This window comes from Pygocentrus nattereri, chromosome 10 (assembly GCF_015220715.1).
Source record: "Pygocentrus nattereri isolate fPygNat1 chromosome 10, fPygNat1.pri, whole genome shotgun sequence".
NCBI classification, from domain to species: domain Eukaryota; kingdom Metazoa; phylum Chordata; class Actinopteri; order Characiformes; family Serrasalmidae; genus Pygocentrus; species Pygocentrus nattereri.
Window position 1 is genome coordinate 20,102,785 of NC_051220.1, and position 19,046 is coordinate 20,121,830.

Sequence of the window (19,046 nt, forward strand, 5' to 3'; positions counted from 1 at the left end):
ATTTAAAACTGGGGAAATAAAATGTGAATGTTACAGCAAACTCTTGCATCATTGGCACGGTAAATTTGTTTGAGCAGTGCGGAAATTTACACAATGAAACTTTCAGGCAACTTTAGCTGCTTGAAACCTACATGAAACTAAACTGCACTGGCGTTGCATGTGGTAAAGCATCCTGCTACTCATTTAAAACTATATGATAAACAGCTGCAACATCTGCAAGTACCTTGGCTTTGTGTAGCAGGTTATACTTTCAAACTATTATTGAATCAATAGACAAGAATATGTTGTATTTTGATGCTGGTATGCTGGTCAGCCAGCATGACCATGCTAGGGTAGCCAGTTAAACCAAAACCAGATGAGCTTAGACCAGCATGAAATGATTTCTGGTCTGTGCTGTTTTTTGTCTCTGATAGGTCTTGGACTTTATAGCATCTGCACTCAGGCTTGCCTCGGTCTCAGCCATTGGTACAACCAGGGGTGTGGCAGTAGTGTGCTCAGGTGCCCTCTTTCCCAAGCAAGAATTTTTATGTGTTTATTATGCTGTTTTTCTTCATGAGGGTGGTTGGTATGGAATTAAAGGTTAAATAGCTGACAGTCAATAAGGTAGGTGTGCACTGAATCATCAATCTTGCTTTAGTTTAGTAAGAATTAGATGTAAACTTGGCCTTCGGTCAAAATAATTAATAAATGTAATTAGGTTTAAAAGACATACTTTTAAAATACATTTAAACACTATATTGCCAAAAGTAGCTTTCTACGCTCTGTTCTTGAGCTGATCTGAAGGCTACATGAAGTTTGGAATCTGTAGCGATTGAAAGTTGCCAACTTCTGTGCACTATGTGCCTCGGCATCTGCTGACCCAGCTTTATCATTTTACGTGGCCTACCACTTCGTGGCTGAGTTGCTGTCACTACCAATCGCTTCCAGGTTGTTGTAACACCACTGACGTGAGGAAATTTCACGACTGCACTTGTTGCACAGGTGGCGTCCTATCACAGCACCATGCTGAAATTCACTGAGCTCCTGATAGCGACCCATTCTTTCACAAATGTTTGTAGAAGCAGTCTGCATGCCTAGGTGCTTGGTTTATACACCTGTGGCTATGGAAATGATTGGAACACCTGAATTCAGTGATTTGGATGGGTGAGTGAATACTTTTGGCAATATTATGTATTTACTGTCTTTTACACTAAAACTGCTCAACAAATGGTTGTTTGGTTACCTATTAACTATCTTGTCTCATGTCTTCAGTTGCCTCAGTAAAGGCAGAGGTGCTGCTGTCTCTCTCCCTTAGTGATTGTGGCTGCTTCTGGATCTAACAGTGCGCGTTTCACAGGTTAGCTGCTGAGCTGAGGCTGAACTTCACTGAATTGTGATTGCAGAAACATTGTCTGTTACATTAGCTATGTTAACAAAAACTTACTTGCTGCACTGAATCCAATTTTGCGCTTCATTATCAGCTTGTTGTATTTACAAATGAAGCTAGTTAGCTAGTCCAGCTCACGCTACTATAACATATTGAGTTTGGCAATTTATGGTCACTTGTTTTCTGAAAGAAATGAATCTTGCCTGCCCTCTTTTTCCCTTCTGTCTGTCTCTCTCTGCTCCTTTCATTTGTGAAATACTGATTTTGGTTTCATTTTAACCAGTGGCCAGCCACTAACTGCCATCTATAACCAGCAATGTAGATGTTACACCATAAATGTGCACCATGGAGGATCAAACCACTTTGATTGGTATACTGTAGTGGTTAACACCTCTACAGTGTAGACTGGGGTTCAGTCCCCCACCAGGGCAAGCACCCTACACTATACCAGTAAGAGTCCTTGGGCAAGACTCCTAACACCACCTTGGCCTACCTGTGTAAAATGATCAAATTCTCTTTTCCAGACCGACTACCAAATGCTGTAAATGTAATGGAGTTTTTAAGTGAGGGAGGTTATAACTTAACCAAGTAACAATCACAATGAGTATCAATAAGACATGTATTCATTAGTCTTTTGAAGTGCCCCCAGTTCGATTAGTGAGGTCCATCATGACCCGTGGTCCAGTGCCACTGGATCCAGCTACCGTTTAAAAACGATTTCTTTCTTTTAACCATCACCAGAGTGCGCTGAGTTGCACACAGCTACCCAGGGGTTAAACTGGACCGGAGCGGAGCTTCAGCAGCTTTTAGTTCATCTCAATGGCAAACAGAGCTGAGCTCCGGTGTAGTGATGGGTCGTACAAACACACACAGCACAGAGAGCACATGAACAGGAGGGAGGGGGAAGAGTCTCCCGCAAACCTCTTACATAGTAAAACGGACTGTACGCTGGAAAGGTGAGGAAAATGAGTGATGGGAAACGTAGTAAAGTTTGGACACATTTTAATGTGATGGACAGTTCAAAGGCAGAGCATGGACTGTGCAAAGTTAAAGCAGGCTCCACGGATAACCTTCATTAGTTAGAAGTGAAAAGACAAGCAGTAGGGTATATAAATAGGGTATATAAATATAAGGGTATATAAATAAAGCCATAAACATTTGATATATGTTTTTACATTATTAACTCATTTTATACATAATTTGGGAATAAATCAATTTAAGCAACAAAAAATCTGAGGAGCCACTTGGGAGCCGAAAGAGTCGGCTCTTTTTAGTGAGCTGAGCCAAAAGAACTGGCTCTCTAAAAAGAGCTGGAAATCCCATCACTACTCCGGTGCTGTAATCTGATGGAAATGTAAACCGTTTCGTATAAAATCTTTGTAGAAGCCATTGAACTCTTCAGTGTGATAAACCACGGTGAGAAATAACCTTAAACCTCTGCCGCCACAGTTCATTCGTTTCTTGCCGCCGCACGTTTAAACGGTCTTCCTCGTATCTGTTACTGTTCTGCTGATTTCACAAGTCATTTCTGCTATTGTATGATGTGTTGACTCAAATAGATGTGTTTCCTTTTCAGTATACCCCAGCAAGCCTGGGTTATGTGCTGTTATTTATTCTGTTAAATCTGAAGCAATTTAAAGCGAGGAAGATGGTCTAATTGGTGTAGTCAGAAAACCAGCAGCTGTCAGAATGAGGAAGCCAAGCGAACTCAAACATTTGTTTATACAGTTGGCTATGTCTTCCATGTAAATGTTTTTTTTTTACTAAATTTGATAGCCTCACATGTTTATCTGACTGTTTTGCTCACTAACTGTTGCTAAATGTACCCAAAGGCACACATTTGCACCTAGCTAGCTAGCAAGCTAACCGTATCTGTAGCTTAATGTCAATAATCAGAGTTAATCTGGTTTGTGATGTGAGGTAGGAAGGCTGTTTACGGACTGAAAAGTATGTTGCCAAAATCTGACTGGATGGCAGTGATCCTAGCAGTATTGCACAGATGAGAACCATTTCAAGTTTTCACAATTCTACAAAGATTTTATACAAAACCGTTCACATTTCCATCAGATTACATCTATATAAACTCAGTTGTCTTTAAAAAGTCAGGGGAAGATGATCTAAGCAGGTAAATGAAGATGATCTAAGCAGGTAAAAGGACAGGAAAGGTTGTTGATGGATGGTGTTATTGATAGGAACAGTTCATTTTGACTTTCATTTCTATGAAAAGAACCAGAAGATATTGATATTAAAAAGGGTTACTTAAAAAAAGTCAAGTAAATTAAGTGACCTAAGCTATCGAGACAAAAACAAATAGGCTGTTGTTTTTAGTCATGTTCATTTAGAATAAGGATTAGTTGTATTCATTCAGAGCAGACGATGAGTTATTTTGTAGATACAGTATTGTTTTGTGGAAAGAAAATTCTTTAAATATTTTTCCAGTAAATTGTACTGAAAGGAGATAAAGACTAATTAGGGCCTGGTCTTTAAAAGGACTCGGTTTTTGGGTTTTATTCATGACATGGTCTTGGACCCCTTTGGTCTCAACTCAGTCTTAACACATCATTGCACTCATCGGTCTTGGACGTGTCTTGGACTTGACAAAGGTGGTCTTGACTACAGCCCTAATGACATTAAACATGAGCTTCTCAAAGCTAACGTTTGTGTAACCATTGGCATTAACTAGCTATCTAATGCTGACAGCTGGTTAAACAGCTGCTTGAGCCACTGTTTGTTCTTTTTTGTTGGCTTGTTGTTATTGTGATGTTATTGTGGTGTTATTGTGTTATTGTGCTTCTTCTCCTATTGTGATGTTATTGTAGCTAGATTGATTCTCTCCTCTCTTCACACCCCCTAATTTTACAAAGAGCACAGAATCAGGATACATATGAAGAAAATGATTACAGAAGAGACAGAGATGCGCTCCTTGTTGAACTTCTTCTAGGACAGAATGAGTGAGGCATTAAGTAGGCTATAAAACTAAAGGGTTCTTAAACATTCATTACCAAAGGCTTAACATACACACATAAAAAACCTCAAATTCATAGTGAAGAACCCTTGAGAGATTGACTAAATGCAGATATATGGATATAGAATAAAAAGGAAGGCATTTGCAGCTGTAAAAAGCATATGAAGATGATAATGCTGCAAAAAAGTAAATTGCAAAAATATGAGCTGCTAACTTGGCTAACTACTGTATTAATGAAATGTGCTGCATGCAGCTTTGACTGTTTTTGAGCTGTTTTGAGTAACTGGCAGTTTTCATTGTAGCCTACATTACCGTCTCAAGTTTTCAGTGATACATTTAACATAATAAGGAACTTGTGAACTGCCTGTGGGTGAGTTACACCAAAAACAAGTCTGCTCTGAAAAGATTGTAACTTATTCTGTCATTTAGTTAGTACCGTAGCATATGTACAACTAACATCTAACAGAACTATGTTTAGTATATTTTCATTCATCCATTCATTCATTCGTTTGCATGTTTGACCCCCCACCCCCCCTTGCCGCAAAAAGGACAGGTCTAGAGCAACCGTCCCCTGCCTCCCTGCCAGCTCTCCCTTAGGATCCAGCACATTCGGCTGATATTGACCCAGTACTGATACCTAGTATCACATTAATGGCATCTCTATTTTTGGACCATTTCTATTAGTCCACTGGTCATCATAAAATTTCTCTTATAATTTACACCTAATTACATTTACATATCCCATCAGGGATCCATGTTATCAATCTTTTAAAATGTTCACCCAGTGTAAAGGCTTGTACATTTTCCAAACTAAAAACTGACAGAAAGTTGATATTGTCCTGAAACACAACATATGGCAAATCTAGTTCTGGTCATTTGGCTCAAAGGTATCCAATCGCAGTGTTCCAACTTAACACAGTTTGTTCTCTAACAGGATGATGCAAGACCGCTTTCCCTAAAGAAACCCAGCAAGCCAAGTTATTCACTTCAGTCTGTATCAGCCCTTTGAGATGACTATAAATCAATCTGTATGCAGATCCTAATTGCCACAAGTATAATAATGGAACAGTTTGTACAGCTCCATATGTTATGGGAGTGCCGAATTATCAATATCCTTTGGTTAAATACTGTAATCATGATGGCTGATACCAAAGGCATTCATCTAATGACTTCCTTCACCCTTTATTTTCTTTTACTGAAGTGCTCTTTCAGTGCCCTTAACAAACACTTGGATTTTTAATCTGTTTCTAATCTGATCACCTGATAGTCTTCAGGGAGCAACTTAACTTCTTAAACCCTGAAGGAATTATTGGAAAAAGACATAGAGAATGGCTTATTAAAAATGTAAATCTCGGACTGAAACACATTTATAATTTCCCTACTCATCTTTATTTATACAGCACACTTCAAGTAAACAAGTGTCTGTCAAACTGAAGCGCAATAACACTAACTAATTTCAAATCCAAATTGGAAAAAAAAATCAATAAAATAGTCAAAGTGAATGGAGGACAAAACAGATGACAAAGAGAACAGATGATTGGATGATATAGACTCTACCTCATTCCCATCTTGCAATCCATGACATTTGGTCCGTCAAAGTTTACCAGCAGGTCACTCATCTGCAGGAAGAGCTCTCCATCTCTCTCCACAATGCCATGGTAGGCCGGCACGAAGCGCTGGAGCACATCATCTCTCAAGCGCTCGAAACACAGCTTCTCATTCTCTGAGTATTTCTTCAGGATAGTGCCCTCTTCAGCTGCCTTGAAGCTGCCTGCCCCCAAACGCATACACATAAGCCAAAAGAAATGGAACAAAAAAGAGCTACCAATGCTGGAACTGAGGTTCATCAAAGCCTTAGCTTTTAAAACCCTGTACTGGGACTCTGGAGAGCACTCTTTCATATAATAGCAAAAATAAAACACATGGCACACAGTTTAGAAGACACTTGTGCTGTCTAACAGCACTACATTTATTTAGTGAGAAACTGATCCTACCTTTATGACCTGCTAACTGGACCCAGGACAGCCTCTTCCTCTGTGAGGCAACAAAGGGCCAGTGGACAACAGTCTTCAACTTCCACCAGGGTTTGGCCTGCTGAGAGACAAATAAAACAGTACTTGTAAATTAACCCTAAAGAGAAGGTTTGGACAAAAATCTAATTTATACAAATTAACCTTCAATCAAGTGTCGTCAATCAGGAAAGACATGTTTGGAATCTGAAGTTTTCTTCTGTACCTTTGCACTGGTGCTGTAAGGTTAATGTAGGTAACATAATGGAATGCTGATAGTTACGCAATTAGCATTGTGCAAACTGCATGACCGAATCATCACTCATATGCCTCAAATTGCACTAAGCTCTTAAGCAATCTCAAACAGACTTGCTCATGTGGTTTCTGGTACTGTATGACATTGTTATCTGTAGTAAATTAAATTCATGTTTCAACATGCTGCTATTACTGTTTTACACGGATATCATTGATCATCTGATGCAACATTAATTTTATGTATTAACTAATATTTCAAATATATGACATTTCATTTGCCACCTTCAAACTGGGCTTAATGTAGTGAACTAGTCCATAACTTGCTAGTTAGCTAGATAAGGGCTAACACAAAAATTTATCTCAGCTGGGGGTAAGTGTGGCCCCAAGACCCTAACCGTAACCTGGGGAATCCTTTTGCAAGTTTTCTTAATGTCATATTAAGTCATGATGTATCATATAAAGAACTGAGGGTACATAGGACCCTGGGGACTTTGGTGTGCTTCTGTTAGCACAATGGTAACTGTTGGTTCTATTACTTGTTAGTTTCAAACTAAAGAAGCAAACCTCTCTTGGCTGATCGATTACGTTTGGAATAAGGAGAGAAAACTGAACTGTATCATAAATTCATAGCACTGAGCATGAAATAGGAAGTTTCAACAACACAGTCAGTAAGAGTACACTTGGGATATAATACAGGTTGTTCTTGAAGACCCTGATTAATGGGTTCAAGTGCGTTAATTAAGTGTGGAATTAACCAGCAGCAAGGTAGGTCTCTAGCAGGAGGGTTAGGCCACCTGGGCCACCCCTACTATGAACATTCAAGCAGCATTAAAGCAATGAGATTATGTAAATATTAGTAGTAATTAGTTTCTGGAAATCTAGAGGCAGAGTTCTGCACTGAAGCCTTAGAGACGAGCTCTTGTGAAATGTTCCACATTCAGCACTGACAGTGTCTTCTGAAGATGACTTTGTGTTCCCTGCGTGACTATCTGACTGCGGCAGTGTGACACAGACAGCAGTTAAGAGCCACAGAAACACTTGGCACTTCAACTAATCACACATGGTGGTTTGTTTAAATCCAGTGCCAGCACAGCAATCGTTTTGCACTGAAATAATTTAATTAGCATTTTCACAGCCTGGTTGCCACATGCATAAGTAATTGGACAGTAACAGGTTTTTTGTTGTTGTTGTTGTTGTTTTGGCTCTGCATTACAAAGATAAAGGGCCAAAATGTCTACTCTGATTTTAAGGTATTTACATATTGGGTAAACCATATAGCTGTCACAGTTTTATTATACATGTCCTACCCCTGGACTGGAGACCCTAAGTGCAAACCCAATTCCAAAAATGTTGAGACAGTAGGAAAAGTTTAAATCAAAAAAGGTCAGCAATGATTTGCATGTCCTTTTTGGCCTGCAATCAACTGAATCAATTGAAGACAGTAGAAAGAAAATATATGTAATGTGTCAACTAATTAACACAATCATTTGCATATTTATGCCATTCTAAATTTGATGTGACTTGTCCCACATCTTCAAAAAAGGGAAAAGGGAATTTTTTCCTTCGCTTGCTTCGTATAACACTTCGACTGCTCAACAGTCCAGGATCTCTATTGTCATACATTGCACATCATAATGCACCATGTTCATGTTCTCAACGGGAGACAGGTCTGGGCTGCTGTTATAACATGAGCAAAATGTGGCTTGGTAGTGTCTTGTTTAAACAAGCAGGGATGTCCCTGAAAAAGATGTCATCTAGATGGCAGCATATGTTGCTCCAAAATGCATATGTAACCCTCAGCATTAATGGTGTTGTTGATATATGACTTCCACTTTGCATAGTAGAGTCTTAACTTACATTTGTAGAAATAGTCCAAAATAGTCTCAAACTCATATCCATTACAGAAGCATGTTGGTCTCTAATGCAGTGGAATCTGGAAAATCGAAGGTCATGAGTATTTAATATTGGTTGTTGGCCTTGGATTCTCTGAATCCTTTGATATTGTTATGGTCTATTGATCTCAAATTTCTTGCGGTCGTGTGGTGAAAAATGCTGTTCTTAAACTGTTGTACTGTTCTCTCATGCAGTTTTCTCTGAGTAGCGACTGAGCCTTTTGTGAATGCTCCTTTTACACCCAATCATGAAAACATCCATCTTAAATGAACTTGTCATGTTTAGTAACTTGTTGCAAATCCACTGCAGTTGTGGCTTCCTGAAGTCTGCAACCTGTATACATAACCAGACGTTATGCGGTATACATTGCCACATGAACAGTTCCTTTTTTTTTCCTCCACACTTTCCTCATTCCATCTTTCTAGTACATGAAAATCTTCATATTACCCGTCCATAAGACCTCTCTACAGGCTTTGTTTTGTACTTTTTTAGCAACCTACCATCATGTTCTCTACTTATTGAGGCTTACCAGACTTGTATCTTGTGGTAAACCCACTGAGGTAATGCTGGTGTACTCTTCTGTTTATGAGAATCTTTGACATGTTTATGCCTACGTCATGGATGGTGTTCTTAATCTATGTAACAGTTATTCTTCATGATTCTCTAGTGTGGAGTTCTGTGCTTTGACATTTTGTTTACTATTGCTAATCTCTACATTGTTGCTTCCTAACTTTGTTGCCTATGTTAGCGCTTTTTAACATGCACTAATGGAGCAATGACACCTAGGCTATAAAAATGGCTATAATGTTCATATAGTTTACCCAGTGTAGATCTAAGTACCCACATATTACAGGTGTCATTCTGCACTTCAACCTCATAACTAGTATTTCATTTAAAATGTAATGCAATGCATGTAAAGTACAGAGACGAATGAACACATGTGATTTATAGACTACGCTGAATCTACTGCTGTACTTATGTTTCATGTCCGATATTTACATAGTAGTGGAGATATATATATATAAATTTATAGAATTCCTGAAAAGCATATACATTTACTCTGAGCAAAAACATTTCGGTATTGTGCCAATAAAAGGTTCTATGATTATTTGCAACAATAGTGCTTTTAGGTGTTACTTTTTAAAAATGTTCTTTAAATGTGTGTTCACACTTGGCAAGTTTGGTTTGATAAAAACAAACTACAGTTTACATGGATTGTTAGAACAAGTGTGCACACTGCCTTTCACACGAAATAAGCAGACAGAAATCCCCCACACACAAAATATATGAGCACAGTTAGGCCAGGGAGCAGCTTGACTCTGAAATGTATGAATATATCATAAAATAAGCCCTGTCAGATTTTTTTCAAATTTATATGATATGTATTTTTGTCCCATATAAAGAGAACTGAACTACACAAGCAAACATAACTATAATCATAACCTTGCAGCATTGTCACACATACAGTATCTCACAAAGTGAGTACACCCATCGCAGTTCTACAAATATTTTATTATATATTTTAATGGGACAACACTATAGAAATGAAACTTGGATATAACTATGTAGTCAGTGTACAGCTTGTATAGCAGTACAGATTTACTGTCCTCTGAAAATAACTCAACACACAGCCATTAATGTCTAAATAGCTGGCAACACAAGTGTAAACCTCACACTGAATGTGTCCAAATTGTGCTCTAAGTTTCAATATTTTGTCTGACCACCATTATTATCTAGCACTGCCTTAACCCTCTTGGGCATGGACTTCACCAGAGCTGCACAGGTTGCTACTGGAATCTTCGGATGCTGGTGGATGACATCACGGAGCTGGTGGATGTTAGACACCTTGCACTCCTCCTCCTTCGGCTTGAGGATGCCCCACAAGTGTTCAATTGGGTTTAGGTCTGGAAACATACTTGCATACTTGGAGTTGCATTCCTCCTCAGGCTCTTCTGCTGTATGGGCTGTGCTGGATGAGTGTTGAGCAACAACTCTCTCTCTGCTCTGTGATGGCAGAAGGAGGTATTGCATATTCTTGGACTGCTTGTCTTTAGCAAACTATTACTGGGCTTTCTTGTGCATCAGCTTCAGAAGAGGCTTCTTTCTGGGACGATAGCCATGCAGACAGAGTTGATGCATTGTGTGGCGTATGGTCTAAGCACTGACGAGCTGACCTCCCACTTCTTCAACCTCTGCAGCAATGCTGGCAGCACTCATATGTCTACTTTTTGAAGCCAACCTCTGAATATGACAAGATATTGTAATTTCACCCGTCTATCACAACGTGCTGGAACTAAAAATAATATAATGAAGTAAATATTGTAAATTCCTTCGAATTAAAGCTTAAAGTCTGTACTTTGACCTCATGTTCATTATTTAATTTCAGCTCACCATGTACAAGAACAATAAATGTCAACTTCTAAATATTTATGGACATGACTGTAGTTCTATATATAACCATTTACAAGACCCAAGAACTCTTTGTTTATAAGTATAATTAACCCCTAAAACTGCAAGGCCACATTTCCATTCCTTATATTACATGTTTACAACTAATATATTAATAGTAGTTTTCTGAATAATTCTTAAGCTTTAATGTTGATAACTGAATAATAAGCCTATAGGTTAAGGTTATGTCACAGTTACGATTTCATTAGTATTTACATGTGGTGAGTAGTTCCAACATGTACATTAGGACACCTGAAAAGTTCTAAAGCAAAATAATTAACAGGTAACATTAGTGCTGTTCAGATGTTCCAATGAGGGATGTGTAGGTAGCAGTACATAAGATGTATGTGCAGCACATGATCTTATTAACCAATCTCCGACTTTGCTAAAGAGCAAATCAAACAATTCAGTGTAGCTCTAAAATGTCAAGTGATGATATCTGGAGGGTATGTGCTGTCACAGCAGAGCTCTGTGGGCTGAAGCGCTGCTGATTCAAGCGTGTACAAACAAGGATCTGATGCAAGGACGCCATGCTTGATTTTGAGCCATGCGTATTAAGCATGGATTGTTTTGTAATCACATATTTGAAACACATATTTATCTTCCTGAATTCAAATTCAACTTTATTCCACTCACATTCCTACACACACTCCTACACACACACCCACACACACACACGCTCACCAAACAACAGTGTTTATAGTAAAAGGCCAAAGCTGAAGTGCTGAGCGCACTATTTGCTCTTCTTACAACAGACTTGCAAACATGGTAATATTTCATGCCTTGGGCTTCATAATGGGTAGAAAAAGGAGACAAGATTGTTAAAGGAATAACCCCCATGTTATTCAACCTAATGTCTTTCTGCTGTGTCTGTAGCATACAGTCAGTTACCACAGACAATCATTTTGACACATTTTTCTTTAAAAAAGAAAGCAAAATTTCACTCCAAACACCCTGATTGTTGATATTATACAATAGAAGCCAGTAGGCAACCAGTGGGCTTAAACATTTGCCCATAGATCAAGAAATTGCTTGATTTGTCTAGTATAAGTATATTTGCATTTTTGAATGCATTTCATGTTCTTTTTTAAGCACAGGGAAGTGATTGTCCATGTTAAGTGACAGTGTATTACAAATGTGACTGATAAAGGTTATGACCATTTAAAATGATGAAGAAATATTCAAATTTGTGCATGGAGTCACTATTTATACTTAAGCAAATTTGTGAAACTGACCATTTTGAGGCCTTTATACAAAAAAGTCATTCTTTTGCATTCCTTCAACCGAAACACGTGTTCACGTGCTCAACTCTCAGGTGGATTTGATCTACTAATCAGAGGCTTTCGAACTTATGGAATCCATGACAGCTTGAGCATGTCATCATTAAAACAAACAGGGAACATACTGTACATACTGAATGTTGTCAACATTCAAAACTTCTATTTTTCACTCAAATTATTATGCTGATTGTAATGAAGAGGAAGGAAAAACAGAATGCAAAACACAAGCCTTTTCACAAGTGCTCACAAACATTGGGAACACAATGTATAAGCAAATATATTTGTTCATATCCAAAATATATATGTGCAATAAATGCAATGTTTTGAAAATGGGTGCTAAATGTAATATATATGTAATTTACAGTCGTTTGGTCACTCATGGTCAAATTTACAAGTTTTGTTTGCATGTGTATTTTCACAAATGGTCATGAAACATGAATTTTGACTGTTTTTGGTACATAAACCTACACGGATGTACATAAAATATAAAGTGTATGATATGGGCCCTTTAATGTCCGTATATTTCAGTTTGTACATCAAATAGCCTCTTTGGTTCATTTGTTTTTTCTCTTATATCACATCTATTTCCATGAAAACACTATTATAGGTGGATTTGGACAGGATCAATGGACTACTCTTGTGTTTACAGACAAGAACTGTGAGACTTGAAAAAGGAACGCCTAGTCCTATGCGAGTGCAAACCTGAACCTTGTACGACGGTAAATGTGCAGAAGTGTAACACACCCATAGTCAAATATTGAACTGCACAGTCATATCTGACATTATAAGCAAACATGAGCTCACAAGTCTCAAACTGCTATAAATCATGTGTGAAAGGGAAAAATAAAGTTATGCTACGCTTGTAATAAAACAACAAAAAATGTTTGTCTACAGCAAATATTTCATCGTGCACTTAGGGGGAAATGTCTTCGTTCAGAGATCTGCTGTTTCAGTAAAGAAAACAACATTAAACATTTATGTGCAGAGCATTTTGCACAAGCCATATCAATTTTCTTCACTAACTGACCAAAAGTGCCACCTCATCAGCTCAGCTCACTCACACTTAGGGTTGATGTGTGAACCCACTGCAGTGGTCACTGGTAGCATCATATTGAAAAACACGCTGGCACAGCACATCTGACGCATTCGTTTCATTTACAGTACTATTCTGAGACTGTATCATGCTAAAACTTGTTAAGTGTGTATTGTAAGTGGCAGATTTACTAAGAGAAGTGCTATTTACCAGCACTTTGTGCTGGTGAGGGTGGCCAATTTACCATCTTATCTACTAAGATCTCCCATGCAAATGTAAAATGCACAATTTTGTAGTTAATATGACCAGCACAGAATAATCATATGTTTGGATTAGGTGCTTTTTGTATAACAGCCTATTTCCAAGATGTAGACCTTTTATACCCTTCTCTGAATCTAGCTCAAATAATGACTTATTTTTTTCTCATCGAGAAAAAACAAAATATGGCATTATTTTGACATAATATGTCAGACATTCAAGACAATTGTGTCTGTTGGTTTGAGCCGAACGTGAATTCAGTGTGAAGTACATTTGGAAACGGGTGAAACTGTAAAATCTCTGTGGAACTTCGTTGTGCACATCCTGCTTGTTTGGGAACTGTACGGTTTTGAACTTGTGGTGAGCGTGACCTCTTTGTTCCATGCAGTGCATCAAAGGATGACTGTGATATTTCTGCCCCAGCGCACTGAAGTAACCAGAGGTTCTGTCGCAGAAACGAAGTAACCAGTAGCAACCAGCAGTGATTACACAGCTAAAATTGTTTCATTATGGGATTTTAACGATAGTTTGGGGAAAAAAAAACATCAAATCTTTGTGTAGGCAAAACGAGCCCTGAAGACAATTTGACAGTGTTGCAAAATATACCCTGTGTTAGGAATTTGGTTTTAATGTGACATGGCAGACATTTACAAGTGTTTTTTTTCATCAAATATAAATAAACATGTCAGAAAAACTCTCTCTGAGCTCAAACAATGGCAGCCAAGTCAGCACCAAAAATAAGATGAGCTATTCGCAGGCGTTAAATTTCACACAGTCAGTATTTACCAACATTCTTGGGAAATAGGAGTCAGTGATTCATTGTAATAATGTCCTTCCAGTATTTTGTGCTTTGAGAGGGAAACTCCTATAAATGCATGCAGAGTTACACAAAAATGTAAAAGATCCTTGACCTCTTCTTTCATCTTCTCATGGGCACTAAAGGGCTTTTGCACCTCTTTAGTAAACTGCAACAGCCTACAAGAGTTTGCGACAGCACAAAATGTTAGTAAATCTGCCTCTTTAGACCATTTAACTGCAAGGGTACATATGTGGACCCACCCTTTAATTGGCTGTTTGCAAAATAATAACTGCCACGTCTCTCAGCCTGTCACAATAATCGTTAAAAGCTACTTCCTCCATCAAGCAAGAGAAAAACTTGACAGGACTCCCCAGCATGCAGTGTGTTCAGAGAAACACTGAAAAAGCTTTAAAATCTGTGGAAGCTATTGAGAGGCAGAACTATACAGGCTCTAAGGTAAGTCATACTTTATGTGAGCTACTGTTTTTGATAAAGCATTTTAATATGATTTCTATTGACAAATAATGTTTCAGAGTAATGTTAAGTTGGCTATGTTAGCTTTTCATATACCAATGCACTCGTGAACATGACATCATCTCTATTGTTTCAATAAAGTTAGTGTTTTCCATCAGAAACATCATGTATACGACATGTGCTCCTCAGTATCCCTCATTTGATCCCACTAGCTCCAATGTTACCTTTAGCATTAGCTCATATGAAGGTGCAAATTCAAATAGACATTCACTTTTATATTGTGCATTCTCAAGCATATGGTACTGTACAACCTTGTGACCCATAACAACCATGCAAGACCTGGTAGACCACCACAACTGACCATCAGATAAACAGTACTTAAAGCTTTCGTGTTTGAGAGAGAGGAGACAATCAAGCTCCACTCTTGATTCAGATCATAAAAAAATCCAAATTCCTGTCTATACTTCCACTATGAAAAGACAATTCAACACTATGGATTTAAAAGGATGCCAAGCTGTCAAGAAGCTGTGACTGAGAAAAAGAAACAGACAAAAAACAAAGAAGCTGCTGTTGTTCTTAGAACAATGGACTGACCAACCTAGAGTCCAGACCTCGACATCCCTGCATGTGTTTGGGATTACTTGGATCGCAAAAAGCAGTTCTACAACTGAACTTTGGAGGTGTGGAAAAATATCATACTTCTTTAAAAAACCTAAAGCAAGTGTCATGAAAAGAATATAAAAATTATATTTAGTTCTTGAGGTTTGGTGTAACTTTCTGCGAATTATATGTTTTCTGTGTTTTCCTGCCTGAATACCTTCTATTTAACTGCTCTTTTGACTGGCAATTACATAAATGGTAATCTGACTTTGGTCCAGCTCTGTATATGTCTGCAATGAACATCTAGTTTATTTTGGAATAATAAACTGTTTTTGGAGGTGCTTTTCTGTGTGCTGTGTGTTTTTTCTTTGTCTACTGAACTTTTTGTCTTTTAGCACAAGCACTATGGCTGCTAAACCTGAACTGAACTTATGACAGACTGTCAATTCCTCCCTGTTGCAATGACATAACCTGCATTGCAGTTACATAGTCCACACTCAAAAACTTTTTTTTTATCACAGTTAGAACATTTTTAAATGTCAAGATGCTTGACTTTGTTGTAACTTGAACATGATAAGAAATTTAATGAATGATAATACATTGAATTAAATTTATATGTACCTATAAAATACGAGAACACATTTAACACATTATAAAACATTAAATGAGAGAACACATGTTAATGAGAGCACACATTTAAAAGAACAGTTACTGTTTATTTGCTGAATCGAACACATACATGAAAAAGCTATGGCACTATTTATATCGTATTTTTTCCCAGAAAATAAAGAGGAATCATGCATTAAAATAAGCAGACCTTCACTTAGAAGGTCAACAGAACATTTTGTATTTGTTTCGTGTTTGTCTTTATTACAAAATGTGTTGTCCTTCACTGGAAACAGATGTGTAGTTACCATAACATTTATAGTAGACACTAAATAATAAGTCTTAGAAACTATTAGTAATTATGTAATAATCCTTCAGTTTAAGACATTAAATTAGAGCAAGGTAAATGTTTTTATTCAATATAAGTCAAGTGTGGAATATATCAAGGGTAGCCGTTCTAATCACTGCGATTATCAGCTGGGCGACATTTCAACAGGCCTCAAGTTGTTCCCCTTTTAAGAGGTAGTGAAAACGCTGTTTGCTTCACCATGTGGCTTTGGCTTAAATGTCACAAGGCTAAAGGTTTGTTTGCTGCAAATACACCATGACACAGTCAGGGGTTCCTTACGCAGTCTGTAGAAACTGCTGAGATTACCGACTCAAGTGATCTTTAAAAAGAAACACTGCACTGCATGTTTTTCCTCTCATGGGTGGAATGCTTGAGGGATCAACACACAAGTTCATTCAGCAGAAGGTGTGGAACTTCTCAGCTTAGACATTGTGCAGACGCGCCTTCCAGACTTCTAGAGTGTGTTTAAAGTACGCCGACAACTAAGGCCTTCTATGGACGTGCCTGAGCAACAAGACTCAAAGCCCAGCATGTTTATCCAGAATGACTGTCGGCACTTGGCAGATTTCAAACAAAGGTTTCAAGTAAAATGCTGTTTTATTGTTTCCACTAGGATGTATTAAATGTTGCTTAAGATCTTTGAATAGGGTCCAGTAAGCACCTAAGTGTTGCTTGAGTGGGGCATTTCACTCTTAACAACAGTTCTTTGAGATACGTGTTAACAGTTTTGCATAATAACATTAAACTTGAAACATATTCATGATTCTTCCTTCAAGATTATCATCTATACATGTATATATAGGTCTCATTTCAGGTCTGCTTCAGCTCAGCCTTAGTCAGTTGCCTTTAAATATATTAAAAAGTTATGTTTAAAAAAAATAGCATGACTATAACGTGTCCCTTACGTGTAATGCTAATTAGGCCCGAAACTCCTACGTCCCAAGGCTCTTTCAGCAGAACTATTCAAGGCATGGCAGGTATAGTTTATGGGTGTTTCCCATAATTGCAAACATGGTATTTGATCAGAAAAACAGATGTAATCTGGCAAACATACAATCAGTGGAATGGATGAGTTTTTGCAATTACTGCCCTGTAATAGCAAATAGGTTCCTCATCCATCATTTTCACTCTTCTGAAGGTTCCTCATCTTCATCACTATGTTGAAGGACCCTGGTCTTTTTCACTATCCTGGAAATTCCTGGTTATTTTTTCACTATTCTGAATGTTGCTTGTTTTGTCATTATTATGTATGTATGTATTCAGTATCTTCTTCATCGTTCTGAAGGTTCCCAGTATTTTTTCACTGCTCTGTAGGTTCCCTGTCATTTTTACTACTCTGATGGTTCCAAATAATTTGCACTATTCTGAGGGCTCTTTATCTTTTTCACTATTCTAAAGGTTCCCTATTTTTCTCACTATCATGATGGTATAAAGCTAATGTGAAGGTCCTCTAACCACTATTCTGAAGGTTTCTCTGATGTTTTTCACTATGCTGAATGTTCTCTATCATTTTCACTATTATGTAGCAACCTCATCTCTTTTGCCACTCTGAAGATTGCCTACCATTCTCACTATTCTGAATGTTCCCAGTCTTTTTAACAATGCTGAAGAGTCCTAGTCTTATTTACTCTGCTGAAGATTCCCTATCTACTCTCCTAACCACACACATACAATCTCACACTCAGAATGTACAGTACTCCAGAACAAGGGAGGGCGAATGTGGTTGAATATTGTTTGCCCAAGATCTGTTAAAGTAGCTTAAAATACATCAAACGTTTCATAAACAGACTTGCTTATATCCTCTTTGAGGTAAATCATGCAGATCCTCTGAGCACCAATGCAAGCAAGTTCATGCAAATAGTTGATCACTGGCTGTGGGGTATAAACCCCCTACTAGGAGAGTAAACGACCCACCTCTCCTGCGTCCCCCAGGTGCTCCAGAGTGATGATGCCTTTGCTCTTGGTCTCGTTGTCGCTCAGGATGTCGTCCTCAGACTCCTCCAGCCCTACTGACGAGCCAGTGGAGGAGATGGAGGAGTTGGAGAGTTTGCGGCGCAGAGGTCCGTTCACCTCGTCCATGTCCGTTATCAGCTCGGTGGGCTCCATCTGTCCGTCCGTGGCCGCCGTGATGGTCACCTGGGGCACGAGGCTGCCTCTCCCCGTGCCGCTCTCATCGGGAATCTCGCGGCTCTGCTGCCCCTCCATGGGCGGCTGCTCGATGGAGAAGCGGCGCTCTTTCCCCGCTGCGCCGTCCCCCAGAGGAGAAGCCCTGTACGCCACGGCCTCCCTCAGAGACCTCCGCCTCTCTTTGGGCATCTGGCTGCTTCACGCCTGGAGCCACAGGTCCCTCCTTCTGCCCCCCTCCCCCCAGAAGAGTCACCAGCCTGCCACTCTCACTCTCTGGACACTGTCTGCACAAACTTCTCTCATTCACGCTGTAACTCCGCTCGCTCCGCGTCTCAAAGCTCCGCTGCGCAGACGGCGCTCTCACATTTCTCACAGCGGCGGCTCAGAGCAGTGAGGGTCCAGAGAGGATCCAGTGAAGCTCCAGTGAAGCTCCAGATCGGCGCGCTTTGCAGCTTTTGCTGTCAGATCTTCCGTGTTTCTGCCGCGCACTGCTTCCTGACTGCTGCTCTGCTTCAGCTTTTACACAATCTCTCTCTCTCTCTCTCTTTCTCTCTCTCTCTCTCTCTCTCTCTCTCTCTCTGGGT

General features: G+C 38.9%; 1 protein-coding gene across 2 annotated transcripts in view; it reads right to left on the minus strand.

Annotated features, from left to right (window-relative positions):
- itpka (inositol-trisphosphate 3-kinase A) overlaps positions 1–19,021 on the minus strand; it is a 33,860-nt gene extending 14,839 nt beyond the window's left edge. The window contains exons 1-3 of one of the 2 annotated variants that reach the window (XM_017713452.2): positions 18,250–19,021; positions 6,326–6,422; positions 5,889–6,102 (exon numbers count right to left, since the gene is read on the minus strand). In XM_017713452.2, the coding sequence (XP_017568941.1) occupies positions 5,889–6,102; positions 6,326–6,422; positions 18,250–18,651 (713 nt within the window). In that variant the 5' untranslated portion in view covers positions 18,652–19,021. Of the gene's footprint in view, positions 1–5,888; positions 6,103–6,325; positions 6,426–18,249 lie in introns of both variants that reach the window. The other variant, XM_017713451.2, reaches the window with a different exon arrangement.
- Positions 19,022–19,046: the final 25 nt, after the last annotated feature.